Source organism: Macaca fascicularis, chromosome 13 (genome assembly GCF_037993035.2).
Source record: "Macaca fascicularis isolate 582-1 chromosome 13, T2T-MFA8v1.1".
Lineage (NCBI taxonomy): Eukaryota > Metazoa > Chordata > Mammalia > Primates > Cercopithecidae > Macaca > Macaca fascicularis.
The window spans coordinates 74,989,516-75,010,367 of record NC_088387.1 but is presented as its reverse complement, the minus strand read 5'-3'; the positions used below and the strand labels follow the sequence as shown (position 1 = coordinate 75,010,367).

The window sequence follows — 20,852 nt, the reverse complement described above, 5'->3', positions numbered from 1 at the left end:
ATCTTATAGAGGGCTGTCCCAGTGCCTGAAGCCTATTAGAGGCGTCTCCTTTCAGCCGTCAGTGTTAGAGGCCATCTGTGCATGGGATCCCAGAACCTGCTTCAGGAATGGCAGAAGGTGGCTCGTGCTGGGCATGGGCTTTGCCTGTTTCACCACTTTCAGGGAGGCCTGCCACAGGGGAGGAAACTGGTGGGGGAATGGACCCCTGTCCATGTGAGCTGGTCCTTGTGTGAGAGCCACAGTGAGGTCCCAGCCCTTGAGTCATGTCTGTCACTGGCCTGTGCCACCTGCAGCAACTCACTCCTCTTCCCCTTGCCTCTGTTTGCTCATCTGCCAAAAGACGGACACCTACTCGGTCTTCCTTGGCTTGTGAGGTTTATTGTGAGACTCAGGAGAGGGCACACAGTCGATGGACAGCCATGTTTGAAAAGTGGTAGTATGGAGGGGAGAGGAGGCTGCCCACCAACAGCATCAGGCTGTATCCTGAGTCCCAAGTGTGGCAGTGCCTGGGGAAGGCCAGATAGGCCAGGAGGCGCAGGCAGCCGAGGCTGGCCCCTGACAGAGGCAGGGAAGGAAGCTCTGGGGAAAGGTTAGTGAGCTCCTTGACTGCACAAGAAGTCACCATTCCCATATAGGCAGACTCTAGGCTCCCGGAGAAAACCCAGCTTTTGTGGAGTCGAACTTTTGAAAAGCTTTCTGACTTCAGGTTAGAAAGCAAAGCGAAGAGGATCTTGATTTCTGTGCTGTGGGATGACCTTTAGTTAGTGGAGCTTGGGTTTAAAAAGGCAAAAAACGTGATGAGGCAGAGACAGCCCCACAGGGACAGCATAAACCTCGCACGGTGGGAACCAGACACCCCAAGCAGCTTCCTGAAATCCTGTGGGCTTCTGACTAAGCCCTGGACACATGTGCCGGCTGGGCTGTCCCCGGCCAAGAGGCCAGGCCCTCAGGGGGCTTCAGGGGGCAGCAGCTCCCTATCCAGGCCTGGGTTCCGGGCCAAGCCGCGGAATGCAAAAGGTCCCGTGCACGCTTGGAGATGCCTGTGCGAGTCCTTTCTTCTCGTTTTGGGTATGAGAGGCAGCTGGGAGGCCCTACCAGGGAGGGGCAGGAATATGGGGTGAAGGGGAACGGGCCACTGATAAGCGTCCTTTCTGAAGCCATGGGCTCCGTGGGGCGATGGTTTTAGGTAACAAATTCCTTGGGCTTTAGTCAGGCCACTTGTAGTGAAGGTCACCATAGTAACCAAACAAAGTTCCTCGGCTCATGATGGGAGCTTTCCAATAACCAGCCTGTCAGTCACGGCTCCCGTCCCAGGTCTGGCAGTCTGCCAGGCTGGTTTTGAAAGCCCAGGCCGTACATAGGTCAAGGGAAGAACAAACAATTTCCCCTTCCCCTCTCCACAGTGGGCAAGGCCACCTCCTCCCACCCCCCAAACCTCCGTCGGTGGTGGTAGGTCCGCTTGGGAGTTTCTGCTGACCCAGTACCGGTCTCAGGGGACTTGGAAAGTCCTGGGGGAAGCTTTCAGAGCCCGGGAGACCCTCCCCGGTACAGGAACAATATGGGCTTCCCAACAAGCCAGAGCATGTGCCTGTAAACAAATGGAAGCACACAGCCTTCTGCTCAGGAAACCTAGACTGTTTGGAAACTGTTAGAGCTGATAACCAGGCGTTAGCTGGAGCCATACCTTGGCTAACTCTAGCTAAGGCTAACGTTGGAGCTCAAGGGCACCCCTGGGATCTACCTGGCGTACCTCATGTTTTTTTCAGGTGGTGCGTGTGATATATTTCTCGTGGTCCATTCCACTGAGCAGGGGAATGAGTCCCGGGGCTTCTGTTAACATTTCTGACTTAAACCCAGCGTATTTATTTGATTGTTCTTATTAAGGACTTGTAGTATATCAAAAGGATGAGTAGCATACCAACACTCCAGTGAGGGGCTGGAATCAAAGGTATTAACACAAACATAGTTTATCACTTTGCTGGGTTCATTAAACACGTTTGGCTGCCATAGCCCCTGAGGAGGACACCAGCCATGGGGGAACTTTGCAGGCCATGTGGCAGAGGGAAGTGTTAAGCCGGTCATCATCACTGGCAGCACCAGATCCTTCCCCAAAGGTCAGTTCCTCATTAGGTAAGCTGAGTTGACATTCACATTTCCCTTCGTGGGTTGGCCCGTGAGAACCTCTGTGACCTCGCTCTGTGTGACATGTATAGGTGAAAGATAATGGTCATCATTCTCCACTTAGTGGTCTGCCTGCATTCAGACTTCTAGCATAGATGACACAGGTCGTTTTGTTTGTCTGGGGAAGAGAGGAAAGAAAGGAAAAAGGAAGGAACATAGATATTTTCAGGCTTTGTTTTCAAAAGTGGTGGTAACCCTTTCCTTCTGGTACTTGTTGCTTTCCCTGCTTGCAGCAGGGGCTGGAGGCAGGAATTGTGGCCCAGGGCACATGGTTCTCTGTAGCAGGAGAGGCCCAGCCCCAAGACAAAGCCTTTTTGCCCCTGGGAGAAGGCCCATGCCCACAAAGCAGAGCTGACCTCCCCTTTGCAGTGGGAGATCTTTAGGTCCCTGGAGGTCTGACACAGGGCAGAGAGACCAAGGCATTTGCTTCTTTGTGTCTCAGCCCTGGCTGGGAACCTGCCTTTGTTCCTAAGGTAAGAAGACCTAAGGGTCTTCTTTTGGGAAGTTCTTCCACCCCTGAATGGCCATGAAAAGGCTCTGTGTGGTTTACATTTAAGTCTTTCAAGATCAAGAATTTGTGTTTGGGGATCCTCTCAGGGTAGCTGGAGATAGCTGCAGGGAGGGAAGCCGAGACCTGAAGGCCAGTTGTGTCAGCCCAGAAACAGATAAGAATGCTGTGTGACCCTGCGGCCAGCTGCAGGGTGGGGGCAGGCTGCTCTCAGAGCAGCCCTGGGGTCCTTCACCAGGTCAGGGACAGTCTTTGAAGTAAGGAGGCGCTAACTTCAGGAAACCAAAGCTTTTGAGGCTGTTGATTTTTAAAGCTTCAAAGTGAGATCAGGTTAAATGAATTCATTAAGAGGTGGAAGATCATCATGAGCCTTATAAGATTAGAGGACATGGGTCAGTCTAATCCTCTAGACCCAAGGAAAAATAAATAGTTTTAGGGTTAAGAAGAGCTGCTAAAAAATGTCCCTTCTGTGTTAGGGATTAGTCTCTGGGAAGGTAATAAAACCGGGGCTGACTGTGGCCCGCCCCCTTTCAGGGAGGGTGAGGCCTGTTAGAGTCCTTTAAAAAATCATACCTTCTAGGCTGGGCGCAGTGGCTTTGGGAGGCCAAGGCAGGAAGATCACTTGAAGCTAGGAGTTTGAGAACAACCCTGGCAACATAGCAAGACCTCGTCTGTACAAAAAATTTTAAAAATTAGCCAGGTGTGGTGGCACACACCTGTAGTCCCAACTACTTGGGAGGCTGGGGTGAGAGGATCAGTTGAGCCTAGGAAGTTGAGGCTGCAGTGAGCTGTGATCACACCACTACACTCCAGCTTGGGTGACAGAACTGTCTCTTTAAAAAGGTCCTGAGCATGTGTTGGATTTAACATGGGTGAGAAACCGTGTATCTGGGAGACCTAGATCACTCAGCACATCCCCCTGCATCCTGGCCAGGGTCTGGGTGATCACACCTGAATGGGGGTGAGGGGCAGGCTGGCCCCTCTCTCCCACTACAGGCCTTTGTTTCTGCCCTTCCTGCCCATCTTCAGAGGACCCCCTCAGGTCCACTTTGTCCCCGGAGCCCCTGTACTTCAAAGCTGAACCCCTCAATTGAGTACTAGATTCTGTTCTTCTTGTGTTTCCTAATGCGTTGGATGTCTTATCTGAGTTTAGAAGTACCTTTGGGGCAGAGACTGGCCTCTCCTCTGCCTGCTACCCCCATGGTAGGGAAACCCCCACTAAGCACAAAACACACTCCAGTGGACCCTCCAGCTGCTAGACAGTGGGAGCTGTTTCGTTTTTTGGAAGGAAGAGAACCATGTGGGGGATTTGGGGATCTCACAGCCAGAGTGCTGTCACACCCCTCACCCAGTTTGGTTGTTTTGGTTTGGTTGCTTTGTTTTTTGGTCTTTACAGCACCCCTGTTTTGAAGATGAAGAAACTAATGTGAAAGTTAGATGATAGCTCAAGATCACGTTGCTGATGAATAGTGGAGCAGAGGCTAGAACCCATGCCGGCTGATTGGCAGGACCGCCCTGGTATACTTGAACTCCAAGAGCTTCAATAACAATGATGCACCCAGTGCTGGCTCCTGCCAGGCACTGCTGTGAGCACCTTGCTGCATTAGCTCTGTAATCCTCTCAGCACCCTAGGAGGGGTAGAAACTGTCATGATTCCCATTTTATGGATAAGGAAACAGAGGACTTAAGTAAGCACCTGCACGTAATGGGGGCTGGGGGACTGAGAATGAAAGTTTGGGCAAACTTGGATTGAACCCTTTCTGAAGTGCCAGCCCCTGCTGGGCCTTTTATGTGCATGATGTCCTGCAGCAGTCCTCAGGGTAAATAGATGCTGTCATTCTCATTTTACAGATAAGAAACTGAAACTCTAGGCTTGGCGCTGTTGCTCATGCCTATAATCCCAGCACTTTAGGATGCCAAGGCGGGTGGATCATTTGAGATCAGGAGTTTGGACCAGCGTGACCAACATAGTGAAACCCCGTCTCTACTAAAAATAAATTTTAAAAAAATTAGTGGGGCGTGGTGGCGCATGCCTGTTGTCCCAGCTACTCAGGAGGCTGAGGCAGGAGAATCGCTTGAACCCAGGAGGCGGAGATTGCAGTGAGCCGAGATCATGCCACTGCACTCCAGCTTGGGCGACAGAGCGAGACTCCATCTCAAAAAAAAAATAAAAGGGAAGGAAGGAAGGAAGGGGAGGGGAAGAAGGAAGGAAGGAAGAAAGAAAGGAAGAAAAGAAGGAAAGAAACTGAGGATCTGTGACTTGCCCAAGGTCACATGGCTTCAAGGAGGGACACTTTGGTCATCAGGCTTGGACCCTGCTTGTCACCACTGAGTCCAACTTGGTGCAGCCCGGGCTGGGGCCCATTTACTATACAGGCTCTGGCCTCCTGGCCAAGGAATTAGACTTTCCAGAGGCATGGCCTCCTGACTCAGAGAATAGCCTGCTTTTTCACTCAATTATGTGTTTTCTATAACAATAGAACTCTTCATTAAAACAGCTCAGCACAGCCATCAGCTGCAATTACTAATTACTGTCCTTTTAAGAGATAATACCCCTTTCTATGCATTCACCACACCTGCTGCTACTTCCCGCCCACCCCGCCACCCCCCCCACCCCCACCCCCAACACACAGAGGGTTCCCAGAATGGCCAGGAGCCAGAGGGATCCGGAAGAGCTGCCCAGGGCCCAGTGAACACACATGGGACCAGTAGGACCCAGAAGAATGGAGAGTTTCAGGGACACCCTGCAGCTTTACTTCCTTGGAGCTGCTTGGATCCTGGGAACACCCAGTGTTCCAGGCCTTGGTGAGCCCTTGTGACTCAACTTTCCTCTTCCATTCTTCAACAATTTGTTGAGAACAGGCACCAAGGATACAAAGATAAGAAAGACCTAGCCCCCGCCCACATGAAGGAAGGATCTCGCAGGAAGACAGGTCTGACAACAGCAAAGATGACTGAGAATGACAGTTAACCTCTCTTGAGGGGTGACATGCGCCAGGCACAGGCTCTCTTTCCTTTAGTCCTCCGAGCAACCCTCCTGGGCAGTACCATGACTGTCCTGCCTTGCAAATGAATAGGTACCATCAGAGGTGAAGGCACTTCTAGGAAGCAACAGGGCCTGGAAGTATACCCACATCATCTGATGCTAAAGGCCATGTCTCAACGGGGAAGTGGCTCCCTCGTGTACATGGTGGTTACTCTGTTCAAGTGTTCATTGCAGGTGCTGAGTAACTACAGGGAGTTACTTTCAGGAACATGAAAGTAAAAATGTGGACCCGTCGTGCTTGCTGCCCACACAGCCTGTGTGTTTCCCTGCAGCCAGCTCTGCTCTGCCAACTTCCCCTCCCACCAAGAGTGGTGTGCTGGGGTGAGCAGCCAGGGCCACAGGAAGGGTGAGGATTGGTGCCCCCAGGTAAGGCGATGGAGATGACCTCTGACCCCAGGACTATGCTTTGCTTATCCAGAGACACCACAAAAATATCCCCTATTTACAGGATAACTATTTTTTTTTTTTTTTCGTTTTTGGAAAAGCCATACTAAGGGTCTCACCCTCAGATCTCTTTATAGCGGTGGGAAGAAATTGTTTGTCTTTGCCTTACATGGGAATAGCTCCAAGTCTTAATCCTTCCAACAAATAATTAGCAGTGTGATCCTGCCCTAGGAGTGCAGGCGAGGCGCGGCTAGGAAGAAAAGGAGGAAGATGAGGCAGATGCCAACATTCTCCTGGGAACCTCCATCATCAGCCCACACTGGAGCGATTGGGGAGATTGGCAAAGCTGGCGGCCTGTGGCACAGCCATTTTCTAACGGGGAACAGAGACACCAGCCTCACTGGTCTCGGTCTTCCTCCACAGAATCAGGGCTGCCCTCGACATACAGACCCCGTGGGCTGAGATGTCCCGTGGTTCAGCAGGGGCTGGCTCTGTCAGGTCACCTGAGTGCCTTTCTGTGCCCCTGGATGCTGCATCACGCTTGCAGATGACATGGGAGTCGGCAGGTCCCAGCGGTTAGGATGGTGGGTGAGGGAGCACTGAGCCTGGGTTTGGGGTGGCCGGTGTGGTCTACCGAAGGCTCTGACAGCATCCTGAAGAGGGCGTAAGCACGTAAAGAGAGGGCTTATGTCTGCACTGGGCTCCCCACCCCGACCAGGGCCTGTGTGCCGCATGGCTTGGATGGGCCTGCAGAGAGTACCGGCAATGGGTCACATCTCAGGACCCAGCCATCCTTCCCTAGCCCCAGCAGTGTGACCAAGCACTTGGAGTGTTTACACTGACCCACGCTCCTTCCCCTTTTCCAGAGAGAACACTCACTTTCACATCATCCTTCAATGCCGATGGCATGGCAAGGGCGTTTGGCCTTAAAAGACCTCAGTGTTTACTTCACATGGGCTTCTATAGCTTAAACAGGAAAATGCTTGCAAGAGGGGTCACAGCGAGGATGCTTTGTCCAGAGCCCAGTTCCTGTAGCTTTATGTATCTCCTTTCATCCTCTTCCTGTCATAAGCCTGTCTTAGGTCCTAGGAGTGAAGGGCCTAGTTGAACAGGCCAAGAAGCTCGGGGCTTTCTGGGAGCCTTCAGAGGCACCTGGCCTGGAAACTTGCTTCTTGGGATCTGGCCGGCCTGCAGCTTCAAAGCAGGAGTCCCTTCCCTGTGTGCTGGAGAGCTGAATGCAGCTGCTACTGAGAGGTCATCACAGTTCAGCCTGGTGGGAGTTCGTGGGACAGGTGACTTTACTCCTATTGTACAGGTGTGGGACCTGTGACATGCCCAGCTGGGTGACCACAGAGCTGGGACTTTGGCTTGAGTTTCTGATTCCTGGGCCAGTGTGTATTCACTTTGAGTAACGGCACAGTGTGGGGCTTGAGGACAGTACTGTGACCGTTGCTCTTCTGGAATGGCTCTTATTGCAGGGCATAAATGTTGAAAGCTGCTGGATTTCAGTATTCAGGCATTTCGATCAGAGACTCTCCTCAGTAATACTCTTTGGCCTTGCCCAGTGACTGTCTCCTGGGATGGAGGCCCTCCACCCCCACCCCAGTCAGGAGGAGCCAGAAGCTTCCACATCTGGAGCCCACTGTTCCTCCCCAGGTCCTGCTTTCACAGGGAGGAAAACTTTGCTTCTGGACAGTTTGGAATGGAATTGGCCAGAGCTCTGCTTGTCAGCTGTGGGAGTCCGGCCCACACTGCAGCTATGGGGAAGCAAGTAACAGGCTCCAGGACTAGGCAGATACTGTGTGCTCAGCACTGCGCCAGGCACTGGGGAAGGGCAGCGGGGCCCTGCCTGCAGGCACTTGCAGAGCAGTTGGGGACACACGATGAGGCACAGGACAAGATAAACGGCGGTTTCACCATCTATAGGCCAGGCTGGCTGCACACTGATTCTAGAATGTCTGACATTAAAAATGCTTGAAATGCCAGGTGCAGTGGCTCACACCTGTAATCCCAGCACTTTGGGAGGCCAAGGCGGGTGGATCACCTGAGGTCGGGAGTTCAAGAATAGCCTGACCAACATGCAGAAACCCCGTCTCTACTAAAATACAAAAAATTAGCCGGGCCTGGTGGCACATGCCTGTAATCTCAGCTGCTCAAAAAAAGCTTGATACGAGTTTATTATTAAACTCTTAAGCCTAGGTGGCAAAAAAAAAGATTATATACATAGTAGGGGAATGGAAAATTGTTTCCCTCCACCCTTCTAGGGAGGAGGGCTTTGACTGGGCTATGAATTAAATTGACATGACAGATTAATGGGAGAAAAAATGTATTTAATTATATACATATGCACGGAAGTCCCACTGAATATGAGATTCGAAGAGAGACCAGATGATTGAAGCTTAATAGCATCTGGAGCTACAGAAAGGAAAAGGGGGTTGGGGTTCCTACGGGTGGTAGAGACAAGTTATAGGAGGGTGACAGAGAGGAGATGATGAATAAAGGTTCTCTTGTTATGCAGATAAAAATCTCTCAGGTGATAGAAGTTGTCAGGAGCAGCCCTCTTCTTTATAGATACTTTTACTAATGTGGATTTCCCTGAGAGATGGAAGTTTCTAGGCCAGGCAGTGTGGCTCATGCCTGTAATCCCAGTGCTTTGGGAGGTTGAGACAGGAGAAACATTTGAGCCCAGGAGTTTGAGACCAGCCTAGGCAACATAGTGAGACCCTGTCTCACAAAAAATTTAAAAATTAGCTGGGTGTGGTGGCCCATGCCTGTTAGTCCTAACTACTCAGGAGGCCGAGGCAGGAAGATTGCTTGCGCCCAGGAGATCGAGGCTGCAATGAGCTATGATCACGTCACTGCACTCTGCCTGGGCAGCAGAGCCAGACCCTGTCTCTTTAAAAAAAAAAAAAAAAAAAGGAAATTTGTTTTATAAAAGGGCAGCTTTTCAGAGCTACTTCTGTGTCTGCAGTATCTTGGAATAACTAACTCAAAATATGCCAAAGTATATTTTGGGGTGGCATATTCTGGTGTCAAACAGTCATATTTTAGGGTAGTGTGTCCTGAGCCCCAAGTATATATATATATGTATAATGTAATTAAGTGCTAGTGGAACACAGTGCCAGACATTCAGAGAAGGACAGCGTGATTACAGAGGGACATCTTGGAGGAGGGCTGGAGCCGTGGGATTGAAATCGTTTTTTCAGTCTCAGAATCCTTTATTTAAGTGGTGTTTTAGGCTCAGTTAGTTTATAAGACAGATAAGCAAGGGGAAAGGGAGCCCAGGCTTGCCTACTCTATCCCCAGCCCCAGCTGCCAGCAGCCTCCCCTCAGCTTCGCGCAGGAGTCACAGCGTTCTGATGAGGCTGTGGCCACAGCTTCGATTCCTCCTGGCTGTGAGGGCCCCAGAATGTCACCCACCAGCCCTGACGGCATGCCAGGGCTCCGCCAGGCTTCTTGCTTCCTGAAGACATGGGCTAGGCATTGATAGGTGGGTGAGTGGGCAGCAGCTACCTGTTGCAGTGGACAGGATGGAGAGGGGCCTGGGCTCCTTAGAAGAGCAGCTGAGTCGCTTCTTCTGAGGGGGTGGAGTTGTTTGCTGATCCCTGTTGGGAGTGGGAGAAAGTTCTGCAGTGAACTAGAGGCAAGCCAGCAGAGGCGCAGATAACCACATCCTGACATCAGGATGGGGGTGTGCACAGCCCCCATGGGGACACAGAAAGCCAGAGGGTGACATCTGGTTAGGAGCTGGCTGGGTATCAGAGGGGGAAGGGTGATCTCAGCAGAGGCTACAGCACAACGAGTCCGGGAGCCTATTCCGAGGCTCAGGGAGCTGCTAACACCCATGTGATCAGTGTACCAGCACCCAAGGTCATGGGGAGGATTGCAGGAAGGGAGGGTAGAGCCAGAGCAGGAAGGCTGTGAAGGCCACACAGAGGCACAGAAGGCGAGGACCACGGGGCAGGGCTCTTTGTGGAGGAAAATCCCTCTGGCAGCGCTTACCTGCCAGCCCGAGGAAATCTCAGGAACAAATCTGGATCCTCCCAGGATCCTGGAGTGAAAGATCAGACCAGAGTGACTGGTGGAGCACTTGCCCCAGCCCAGAAAGGATGCGGTTGGGTTGAGAAAATCCGCTCTGGGCCACTCATGCTAATGGAATGTCAGCAGCTGCGAAGGTACAGCCTGCCTTTGGTAGAACTTACTGTGATGCCAGCTCAGTTTTCAGCCACTTCTTTGCCAGGCACATGGTGTGGTCGGGTCTGCCCTAGACCCATTCCGGCCCTCAAAGATGAAGAAAGTGAGAAGGGAGCTCTGGCAGAGAGAAGCGTGCTGAAGAGGCAATGCCTGCAGAGGGCCCGGGGAATGCAGCAGGGCTGGCCTGCCCAGGGAGCTGTCCCCAGGAATCAGCCCAGCCCAGGGGACTTGGCTGTCTGAGGGAGGGGCTTTCCCACCTCACTGACACCTACTGCTCCAACCAGCTGCCCCACCTTCCACACCCCAGCCTCTTCTCTCTCCCCAGCTCCCAGCCAAATCCCACTCCACCCTGCTTTTCACCAAACACCAGCTCCAGTAAGATCCCTTTCCTGTTTCTTCCCCTGCACTGAGTCTGATCCAAAAATACAGCCCTTGATTCTCTGGCCAATGTGTCATTTATAGTGCTCTAATTGTTGTCTCACAGGCAGCCATTGTGTTTTCTTCTTCATATTCCTGAAAGCAGAGGCCCCTGGTACTTGCGGAGTGTTGGATCCTTTGCAAACCTGGGGAAGGAGAGTACAGTGGCAGGACCAGTTGTCCCCAGCAGTTGCCCACTGGGGTCATTCCTACTCAGGGCTGTGTCCTGTGCTGACTGTGCACTCGGGTCTGTGCAGTCCATGCTAGGTTGATCCCAGTTTCTGCCCTTGGGACCTGATAGGCAAGCCAGGTGGTCCTTAGTTATGTTCCAAGACGGGTGCAGGGCATCCTAAGAATTGAGAGAGATGGGATTTAAAGCCAGGCTTGGGATGGATGAAAATGAAGAGAAGAGGTGGTATCTGAGGGGCAACCTGTGTGCAGGGTCAGGAAAGGCATTTGGGGGATGCAGTGAGGAAGAAAAATTCTTGTCTAGAAATCCCCTCTTCTGAAGATCCTGGGGCAAATTCCACCCTCTTCATTCTCTACCAAGTTGCAATCTAAGAGACAAAGTGTGGAAAGACAGGCAGAGAATAAGGACATCAGAGGGCTTTATGAAGCTGGGAGCCCAGGTCTCAGGGCAGAGGCCCAACTGAGAGAGATCAGAGGAGCAGCTGCCAGGGCCAGGCCTGGCCTTGCCAGGTGGCGCCTGCAGCCTTCGTAGTCTGGGTGGGGACCCTCCGATGGAGCAGGCCTGTGTGCTACCCTCGGGCGGGCTGGTAGAACCACCAGGCAGTGTTCAAGTGCAGGGCCTGACAGTCCCGTGGTCTTGCTCCTCAGTAGTGTTGAGAAGAAAGGGCCTCACTACTCAACCACTGGTGAGAAGCGGGAGGTGCTACTGTCTGGCCCTCAGTGGTTCAAACTCTCCGCAGGCTGCCCAGGCAGCTGGTGTGTGTTGGTACTGCTGGCAATACCAAGGTGAAAATATGGCTGGACTTCCAATTTGTGCTATATAACCACTGCCTGGACCCCTCCAGAACCCCCAGACCTCCCCAGCATCTGAAGGGCCAACACCAGTCACAGCAGGGCCTCCAGGGCTCCACCCCAGCTCTTGATGAACAAGTGTCGTGACTGGCCTGTGAGAAGCATTCTGGCTGTGCCTGCTGTGTCCAGGGCAGAGGGAGGGAGCCAGCCACCCCTCCTGGGGTCCTGCCTCCAGGTGGGACCAGCTCTTCTTCTCAGCCATTCTAAGGGCCACTCCCCACACTGGTCTTACCTCAGAGGACTTCAGGTTTTCAGGTCGAAAGAAATTCTGAAGTTGCTTGCTTTCATTGCACAGTAACTGTCCCTAAATGGTGATTGAAAAGGATTTCACGTCACTTTAATCCTATCGATTATGTAAGGGGAGCTGGCTATTTTGGGAAATCCAAGAAAGAATCCTTTGATAAAGCATAACACCGCCTTCTTTGTGTATCTCCAGGGTCAGGAAGCAAACTTTGCAGTTCCACTTAGGAGGTGTTGCTTGGGCACCTATACTATTGTGGCTGGCAAGGTGGGAAGCGGAGCTCTGTCCTTAGGGGACCTCCTTGCCAGTTCCTTGCTCTACCTTCACTCATGGATTCTAAGTCACTGTCTGGACGGGTCTCTTATCCAAGGTCCCAGGCTGGGCCCTGTGGGGAATGTGAGTGTAAGCCTGGTCCCACGTTCAGTAGGCACAGGGCGTTGCTTAGTGGAGGATGTGGGTAGGAAGAGCAAACCGAGCAAGACCTCACAGGGCAGTGCTTCAGAGATGGGCAGGATGGCACGTGGTCAGGGGACACGGGGCATCAGCAGTGTGGGCACTGACAATGCTTCATGGGGTGCTTCATGCTTTGGCAGCCAAGATGGGAAAAAGGCACAGAGAGAAAGCAAGTGGTCCAGGGGCCTGGCAGAGGCTGCCGCCCTCATGGCACTCTGCCTTCTGCGAGCTGGGGAGGTGGGCATGTGGGGCCGTCCTGGTGGGGCAGGATCCTCAGGTGAAAGTGGGCCCTCGCTGGGGTGTGCTGATGGCCGCTCCCTCCCCACAGCCTGATGTTCACCAAGGTGAAGCTGGAGCAGGCGCTGAAAGGCCCAGAGGAAGCCCTCGTGACCTGCAGACAAATGCTGCGGCTGTGGCAGACCCTGTACAGCTTCTCCCAGCTGGGGTGAGTGGCCGTCGTCGTCTCTTGGGTTGCCAGAGGGTGGTTGCCAGGGCATCAATCCACAGCTGGGTGGCCGCCATGCCTGCCAAGATGGGGAGGAGAGGGAGGCTGTTGAATGAAAGCATGGAACTTCTTGCCCACGGAACTTTTCACATCCGTAGTCCAATTTGAACCTCCTGACAGTCCTCTGTGAAGTACATAGAGACCCTGGGTAGGACATTGAGGTTGAGGAGTGGTAAGAAGGAAGAGAAATCATTCTTGAGCGCCGGAGCTGGGTGCTGGGCTTGTTCCTTTATCTTATACCTCAGCTGCTTACAGCTTATGCATTATCAGATTTTATTCCCAGCCCAGTGAGGAAACTCAGACACAGAGACTTTATATATAGCTTACCAGAATCACTCGCCTGGTAAGTGGTAGTGCTGGGACTTGAACCTGGGTCTCCTGAGTTCCAGCCCATGGAGGCTGTCACTTCTTTCCTCATTCCATTTGGAGGCTAGAAGAGGAGGAGGAGGTGGAGTCCTGAAGGGCCACCCCTTCTTCCCTAATCACCCACGCTCTTCATACCTCCTGTCTCCTGCCAGAGACCCTGGCCTGGGATCTGGATCTTTCATGGGCCAGAGCAGGGCAGTCATGTCCAGGCTGAATCTGCAGAAAGTCTTTGCTCAAACCCAATGGGACTCCTAGGCTTAGCCTATGTGGCCCAAAGGGAAAGAGGGCCTCCTGCAGGTCAGGGGCCCTGCCTCTTCCTGATCCTCTTGTCCTTCTTTGAGATAGCTGGCTGTGTCATCTCCCCGAGGCCTCAGGGGACACCCGCCTGGTGTGTATTTGTGTTTTCACAGAGACTCTGGGAGCCCAGAAGGCTTCCAGACTCCCCAGAGGAACGTCTGTAACAGTGAAATTTACAGAGGAGGGTAATCTGATGGAGTAAAACACCTTGGGCAGAGTCAGCCCTCACTTTGCAGGCCTGGGAGACCAGGGCAGAGCAGGACCAGTGGGTGGAAGCTGCCAGAAGGACACTCTGGGGTTGAAGGACTTTTCAGAATGGGAATGTGAAGCCACCTGGCAACTGGATGCATGAGGCCGAGGGCCACACTCTGGGTGAGGGGACCTGCATTCCGATGACCTTTTTCTCCTGCTCACTGGCTGTGGCCACACAAGCAGGTGCACAACCCAGCTCCCCTCCTGCAAGGGGGTTGCCCTGGAGCTGGCTGCTCTGTTCCTGCATCCTTATCTGGATGGCTGCTTGTCTCTTCCTCCAAGTGGTCAGTCGTGGTGGGACCCCTCTGAGCTGCAGCCTTGTCTCCCAGCATTGAAGACCTGGCCTGTGCCTCCATTGGAGCAGCAGAACTGCAGGCTTTTCACAACAGGAAGCCCCTAAATACCTCTCCTTGGCTGCCCCAAACTAGATTTTACAAGCCCTGGTTTCTGATCTCTGGCCCCAAGTTCAGAAAAGAATCCTCCCTATCTCCTGGGAAAGCCAGGAGGATATTGGATCCAGGCTTCTGGTCCAGATAACCCTGCCCTACACTGGGGGTAAAATCTAGTTTGGGGTAGCCAAGGTTTAAGACCACAGCTTGCAGGTCTGGCCTAGCAGACCTTCACTATCAGCCATACCTTCCGCTGCTCTGCCTGGGCCAGCCCCACACTGCTGGTCTCATGTTCTAATTGCCCCTCAGGCCCTGTCCAGATACTCCTCCTTCATGGAGCCATCAACCACCCAGCCTCTAAAATGCTTCATTCAACCCTCTCAAGTGGGTTTTTGCTGATTGTTCAACTTGAACTGTCCCTTCTCCCCATCTGGGCTGTAAGGTTCCTCAAGGTAGGGACCATGCTGTATGTTGGCCTAGAACCAAGGGTAGTCCTGGAGATGGACTCTTTCTGGAGCCCTGGGAAAGGCCCCTTCACGGAATGGGAGAAAGAGTAGGATGGGAAGCTGCACCCAGCCCTGCTTCACGCCAGCCCTGCACCAGATCTGCCCACATTGTCTCATTTACTCCCCATGACCACCTTGTGTGATGGACATTCTCACAATCATTTTCAAGATGAGAAACCTAAGACTTAGAAAGGTCAAGTAGCATTGCCAAGGGTCACAAAGCTGAGAAGGGTGGCCCATGATTCCAACCTAGTGTTTCTGACTTTTTTGTTTTGTATTGTTTTTGTTTTTCTGAGACAGGGTCTTGCCCTGTTGTCCAGGCTGGAGTGCAGTGGCGTGATCACAGCTCACTGCAGCCTCTATCACCTGGGCTTAAGCAATCCTCCTGCCTCAGCCTCCCAAATAGCTGGAACTACAGGCACTCACCACCATGTCTGGTTAATTTAAACATTTTTTGTAGAGATGGGGTCACACTGTGTTTTTCAAGCTGTTGTTGAACTGTTGCCCTCAGGTGATCCTCCTGCCTCAGCCTCCCAAAGTACTGGGATTACGGGCATGAGCCACCGTGCCTGGCCTGTCTCTGGCTTTTTTGCACCACACTTTGTGCCTCCTGGGAATGGGAAGGGGTGGGAGAGGAAGGGAACCAGCCCAGAGCCATTGTGGTTTTATACATGGTTTCCTCTCATGCCCACTAAAATTCCCAGGCCCAAGTTGAAGCCAATGTGAGCCTGAGTTAGGATGGCAAGGACACCCCTGGTATTCTTTGTGGGATCATCATCTTGGTGCTTCTCTGAAGGAAAGAAACCTTCTTGCCCTGCCTCCTCCTCTCCTGTGCCTTCTGCTTCTCTTCTCTAAGTTTCCCCAGTTGACAGGGTCAAAGGTTGTGGGCTTCCTCGGCAGTGGGAATGTGTTGGCTGGGACTGCTTGTGCCCCAGGATGGCCACGGCAAGCTTAAGCTGGAGGCTATTTCCTGGTTCCCCCCAGCCCCCACTCTGTGAAAAGAGGAACCCCTCCCCCCGCCAGCAGTATAGCAGCAGGGATCTGGGAAATTGGGGACAGGGGTTGGGGGACAAGATGGGATCTCCATGACTGTTTAATCTGCCACCCCAGGGGCCTCTGCTGGCTCCTCTGGGGACACCCTGGCAGCCCAAGGAATGGAAGCCTGAGGCAGGGGGTGGCATCTGGGCCCTTTTTCCACAGGGGTTTGGGGGTTGCAGCACTTCTGGTGCCCTGACAAGACCAGGCTTTCCTTGGCAGTCAGTCCACAGTCCCCACTCTCTGCCTGGCACTCTGCTGGATGTTGCTCCCCCTGGCCTGGGGAGCTTCTGACCTTACCCACTTCAGAGAAGACAGTAGGGAGGGTGGGAGAGTTTCCAGGCCTCAGCCTGTGTGGCATGCTACCTATGTTGATCCCTTCTGCCTCTCTGGTGATATTGGTGACTTCAGCTCTGTCTTTGGGACTGAACCCACAGCCCCAGAGCCTGCCTAGAGTGAGGCTGTCCCATTCTCCCTGTCAGTCCCCGTGACGCTAGCCCTCTACCTTACCGGACCCTGGCCCTCTTTTGCCTTCTAGAGGCCTGGAAAAGGATGGTAGCCTCGGTGAGGGCCTCACCATGAAGAAGCAGAGTGGCATGCACCTGACTTTGCCTGATGCCCATGATGCAGACTCTGGTAAGAATGAACTCCTTGGGCAGCTGTGTGCATGGACCCACAGCTCACACTCCCAGCTTGAGAGCACCAACATGGAGAGGGGCACCTCCTGGCCGGGCCAAGCCCACCACTGGCTCCTTGCCAGCTGCTGCCCAGGTGCTAAGGAACTACCCTTGGGCAACTTCTAGGGCTGATCTTGGCTCTGGGTAGGGGCTGGCTGCTGGTCCCACAGCAGGCGGTGGGCAGGGGAGGAACCCTGCCTCCTGCATGGGGGTGAAGAAAGAGGAGCCTGGCTGGAAAGGTGGCTGTGGAGCACAGAAACCATTTCCCCTTAGGCTCAAGCCAGAGGCCACAGTCCACCTAATATCCTCGGCAGATCAAGTCAAATATAAAGGAATGAACTGAGCTCTTTACAATTCTAAGCTGAAAGCAGACTCTTTGCTGGAAAAACTCATCCTGAAAGCCATGGCTTGTGAAATTCAAATGAGTTCAGGAACTGCAGACTTACATTTTTCAACTGAGGACCTGCTTAAAGCAGAACGCCTTCATCAAAAACACAAGAATGAGTCATGGGAAGGAAAGTGTGAGTGGAGTTGTATCTAGTGGAATTGCTCGTTTTTTTTTCACTTCTGTGGCCTTAAGCCAAGTTGCACCTTTGTTGTCAGGTGACAGAGTTGATTTCAGAAGCCAAACCTAGCACCCGACTTTAGAGGCACATCTTAGGGGTGTATGGCTGTATGCAGAGCTTCTGTCTCCCAGGAGGGAATGGTTAAGGTAGGGGGGAATGGTAGCTCCCTTGCAATTAAAGAGGGAAGAATCATGAACAAAGTTATTAGGACTCCACGTACACTTGTCTCATGAACTGAAGTCATCCGTGGTTTGCCCTGAGGTCTCCTGAGTTTATTGGAGCCTTTATTGCCTCTGTGACAGAGAGAGAGAAAGTGCTCACATTTCACCTGCATGGGAATTATAAATGTCAACAGCTTATGTAGCCTGAACCGGAGCCCATGTCACCCAGAACTGCCACTGGGAGAGGTTTTCCAGAGGGCAGTATTCTGACTTGAGCTGCGATCCAAGGGTCCTTCTCAGCACAGCCTTGAATGGGGACCTTTCTACAAACAAATGAGAATATGCACTTGTGAAAACAGAGTGAAAATAGCCAACGGAAGAAAAGAAAAATCACTCCTAATTTCACCACTTAGACCTTAATAAATGACCTTTCAGACTTTTTTCCATGCCCATATTTCTTTTTTATAAAAATGTGGTCCTGTTCTTTTGTAACTTGCTTGTTTTCACCTAACTATATAGTACAAACATCTTTCTACATTGATATCTGTATTTGTACTTTGTTATTTTAATGACCGCAGAGTCTGGGATGATTATACCCCCACTTATTTTTAATCAGTCCCTATTGTTGGACACTGAGGTCATTTCTGTTGTGTTCACGTAAAGAGCATCTTTGTTGACATTATTGTTTTCCTAGGAATAGATTCCTAGTGAGATCTCTGCCTTATTGTCCTCCAAAGAGCTACCCTCCCCAGCTGTGGGTGAGAGGACATAGTGGACCCTCCCTAGTAGGTCTGTGAGCTGCTTTCTGGCTGCCCAGCCACACCACCCTGTTTCGGGGTACCCTGTCTCCCCATGGTGCTGGGCAATGACTGCTCCTGGAGCCTGCAACATGTGGACCTCTGACCACTGCTCAGCTCGTGCTCTCTTGCTCTGCAGGCTCCCGGCGGGCTTCATCCATCGCAGCCTCCCGGCTGGAGGAGGCCATGTCAGAGCTGACTATGCCCTCTTCGGTCCTGAAGCAGGGCCCCATGCAGCTATGGACCACGCTGGAACAGATCTGGCTGCAGGCTGGTGAGTGCCCTAGTCCCAGTGACACACGCAGCCTGTCTGCAGGCTACCCATGCTCTCGGAACCCTGTCCTGGAGAAGGGAGTGTGGGGAGGTGGGGACTCCTTGCTAGGCCCACACAGGTTACGGAGTCCTCGCCTCTGGCAGTGCGTCTCCTTCTCTGCCCAGTGGAGATGGTGTCTACCTCCCTGCCTGGGAGAGCTTCCCTGGCAGCAAACTCAAACATGAGAGGATCGGAGGTCCTGAGAGGCCACATAGATGGACAGTTGTCTTGGTCTCAAAAACGGGCTTCAAACCCTAGAGAGCTCAGAGAGGGGAGGTGTGGAGGCCCCAAGAAAGAGAGGGCTGGGGTTAGAATTCATTGAAGGTGGAGGAAAGACTGGTAACTTTGAGGTTGCCATTCAGGTGACAGTCCCTGTTGGTAACTAAGTGGTACCATTGCCACCAGGAGTCAGTCTGAAGGCCAGCCAGTGTTGAGGAGGCAGGCTGCAGGAAGCCTGGCTCCAGAGTCCCACAGACCTGGGTTCTGAAGGCGGCCCACAATTGGCTAGCCCTGATCTGAAACGAGCCAGTGTGTGACACAGTCAGGGTGGCCATTACAAGTGCTCAGCAAAAGGTGTTTGGCTTGTGTCTTGTCCATGGCAGTCATGATGGAGGAAGAGGCAGCATGGCCCCATGGACAGCGAGTGTCCTAACACCAGCTGATGAATGCCCGGGAGGGACTCGCTGCCAAGAGTTTTGAAAATTTACCCTGACAGTGGTGTGAGAGGTGGATCAGAGTGGAAAGAGAGAGAACCAAGGCCAAAGATGACAAGTACCTGAATGAAATAAAATGGCAGCAGAAGAGAGAGGAGGAGGATAGGCTAAATGGACCCCTAAAGTACCCCAGGCCAACACACCCCCTTGGCCTAGAGCTGCCCAATCGAAGTTCTGGGCCCAGGAGCACCTCTTGCATTTTCTCTGATTACCCTCCTCTCTGCTCCTTCCCCATCATGGGGGTGCGCTGTTGTCCCTAGGGGGAGTTGGAGAAGAAACCGAAATGATGATCTGTTACTGGGACATGGGGATTTGGGAAGTCAGAGTCAGAATGTGCTTGTTAGCTGAGAATCTAAGGTTTCCCACTGCATGTTCCTCACATATGGACACATTAGTATGCAGTACACCCCCACTCTCCCCACTGTAGGTTCTGAATCTGCAAAAAACACTGGACAGGATTCACAGGACGGCTAGACATGGGAGCAGTTTAACAATGCAGAAACTGCCCAGTTAGCAGCTCAGGGTGCCCTCGGAGGCTGCACTTGCTCCACAGTCAGCTTGTTGGGTCTTAAGTAGGAAGAGGGATGTTGAAAAATCCAGAGGAATAGTAAACAAGGCTTTGCCTTAAGCAAAGATTCCCGTCTTCTTCTAAGACTTCTAATGACTTCTAAGACTTCTATGACATCTTCTAAGACTTCTAAGACTAAAATAATGACTTCCAACTTCCAAGGGATTCGCACCCATGCTGGGGGCTTCACCAGCTTTAAGGAATGCAGCATAACACAGTGATCGGATTCTGCAGTTGTGGGTTTCCTGTGCCGGAGCTCCCAGGCCTTTTGTTTGAATTACTTGCCTTGGTTTTTGTTTGTTTTTTTTTTTTGCTGGGGGGGGTTGGTGTTTTTTTGTTTGGTTGGTTGGTTGGCTGGCTGGCTGGTTGGTTGGTTGGTTGGTTGGTTGGCTGGTTGGTTTTTTGAGTCAGAGTCTCACTCTGTGGCCCAGGCTGGAGTGCAGTGGTGCAATCTCAGCTCACTGCAACCTCCACCTCCCAGGTTCAAGTGATTCTCCCACCTCAGCCTCCTGAGTGCTGGGACTACAGGTGTGCGCCACCGTGCCTGGCTAATTTTTTGTGTATTTTTAGTAGAGATGGGGTTTCACCATGTTGGCCACGCTGGTTTGGAACTCCTCACCTCATGTGATCCACCCACCTTGGCCTCCCAAAGTGCTGGGATTACAGGCATGAGCCACCGCGCCTGGCCTGATTTGTCTTGTTTGTTTACTACCATCATCACAAGCTTGCTTGCAGTTTTCAGACTGTGTATTGCTGTATACTAGGGATACTAGCATGTTCTGGTAACTCCAAGTAAGGTTAAAGGCCCTCCTGAAGCCCGTAACCAGACTTGGGAATGTCAGTAGAAACACACGCTCTTCAATCATTCGCATATGAGCCTTTCTTCTCTGGTTGTTATCTTAGGTATTCACTCCACAGGAGAGAACTCCGAGAACAGCATCTGAATGCTTTGAAAGTGGCGCCGCGTCAGGGTCAGGCAGTGTAGTATTAGGAGACCAGTGTGGGTGCATGTAAGAACAGATCCAAAATAGCAGTGTCTTGCACAAGGTGGATGCTTATTTCTTTCTCATGTAACAGTTTAGAGATGACAGCCTTGACTGGGACAGTGACTTTTCTGTCCCTAGGGTATCACTGTCGTCCGTGTGGTCCAGGATGGCTCTCTGCCACATTCACATTCCAAGGCAAACGATTAACAAGGAAGAAAGGCACCCCCTTCCCTATAAGGACATGTCCTGGAATTGG

General features: G+C 52.3%; 1 protein-coding gene and 1 long non-coding RNA gene across 16 annotated transcripts in view; one reads left to right on the top strand and one right to left on the bottom strand.

Annotated features, from left to right (window-relative positions):
- The window catches only part of TTC7A (tetratricopeptide repeat domain 7A), a 156,944-nt gene that overhangs the window by 114,781 nt on the left and 21,311 nt on the right, over positions 1-20,852 (top strand). For 13 of the 14 annotated variants that reach the window (XM_074011844.1, XM_045369378.3, XM_065527627.1 and 10 more), the window contains 3 exons: positions 12,794-12,910; positions 16,354-16,451; positions 18,156-18,290. In XM_074011844.1, coding sequence (XP_073867945.1) covers positions 12,794-12,910; positions 16,354-16,451; positions 18,156-18,290 — 350 coding nt within the window. The remainder of the gene's footprint in view (positions 1-12,793; positions 12,911-16,353; positions 16,452-18,155; positions 18,291-20,852) is intronic. The other variant, XM_045369375.3, reaches the window with a different exon arrangement.
- LOC102117624 (uncharacterized) lies at positions 9,317-10,517 on the bottom strand. 2 transcript variants are annotated; one of them, XR_012422423.1, is made up of 3 exons: positions 10,322-10,517; positions 10,122-10,170; positions 9,317-9,724 (listed from the first exon to the last, which is right to left on the bottom strand). It is a non-coding gene; the product is annotated as an uncharacterized lncRNA (long non-coding RNA). The 2 variants fall into 2 exon arrangements; XR_006691708.2 differs by lacking the exon at positions 10,322-10,517 and having other exon boundaries at positions 10,122-10,195.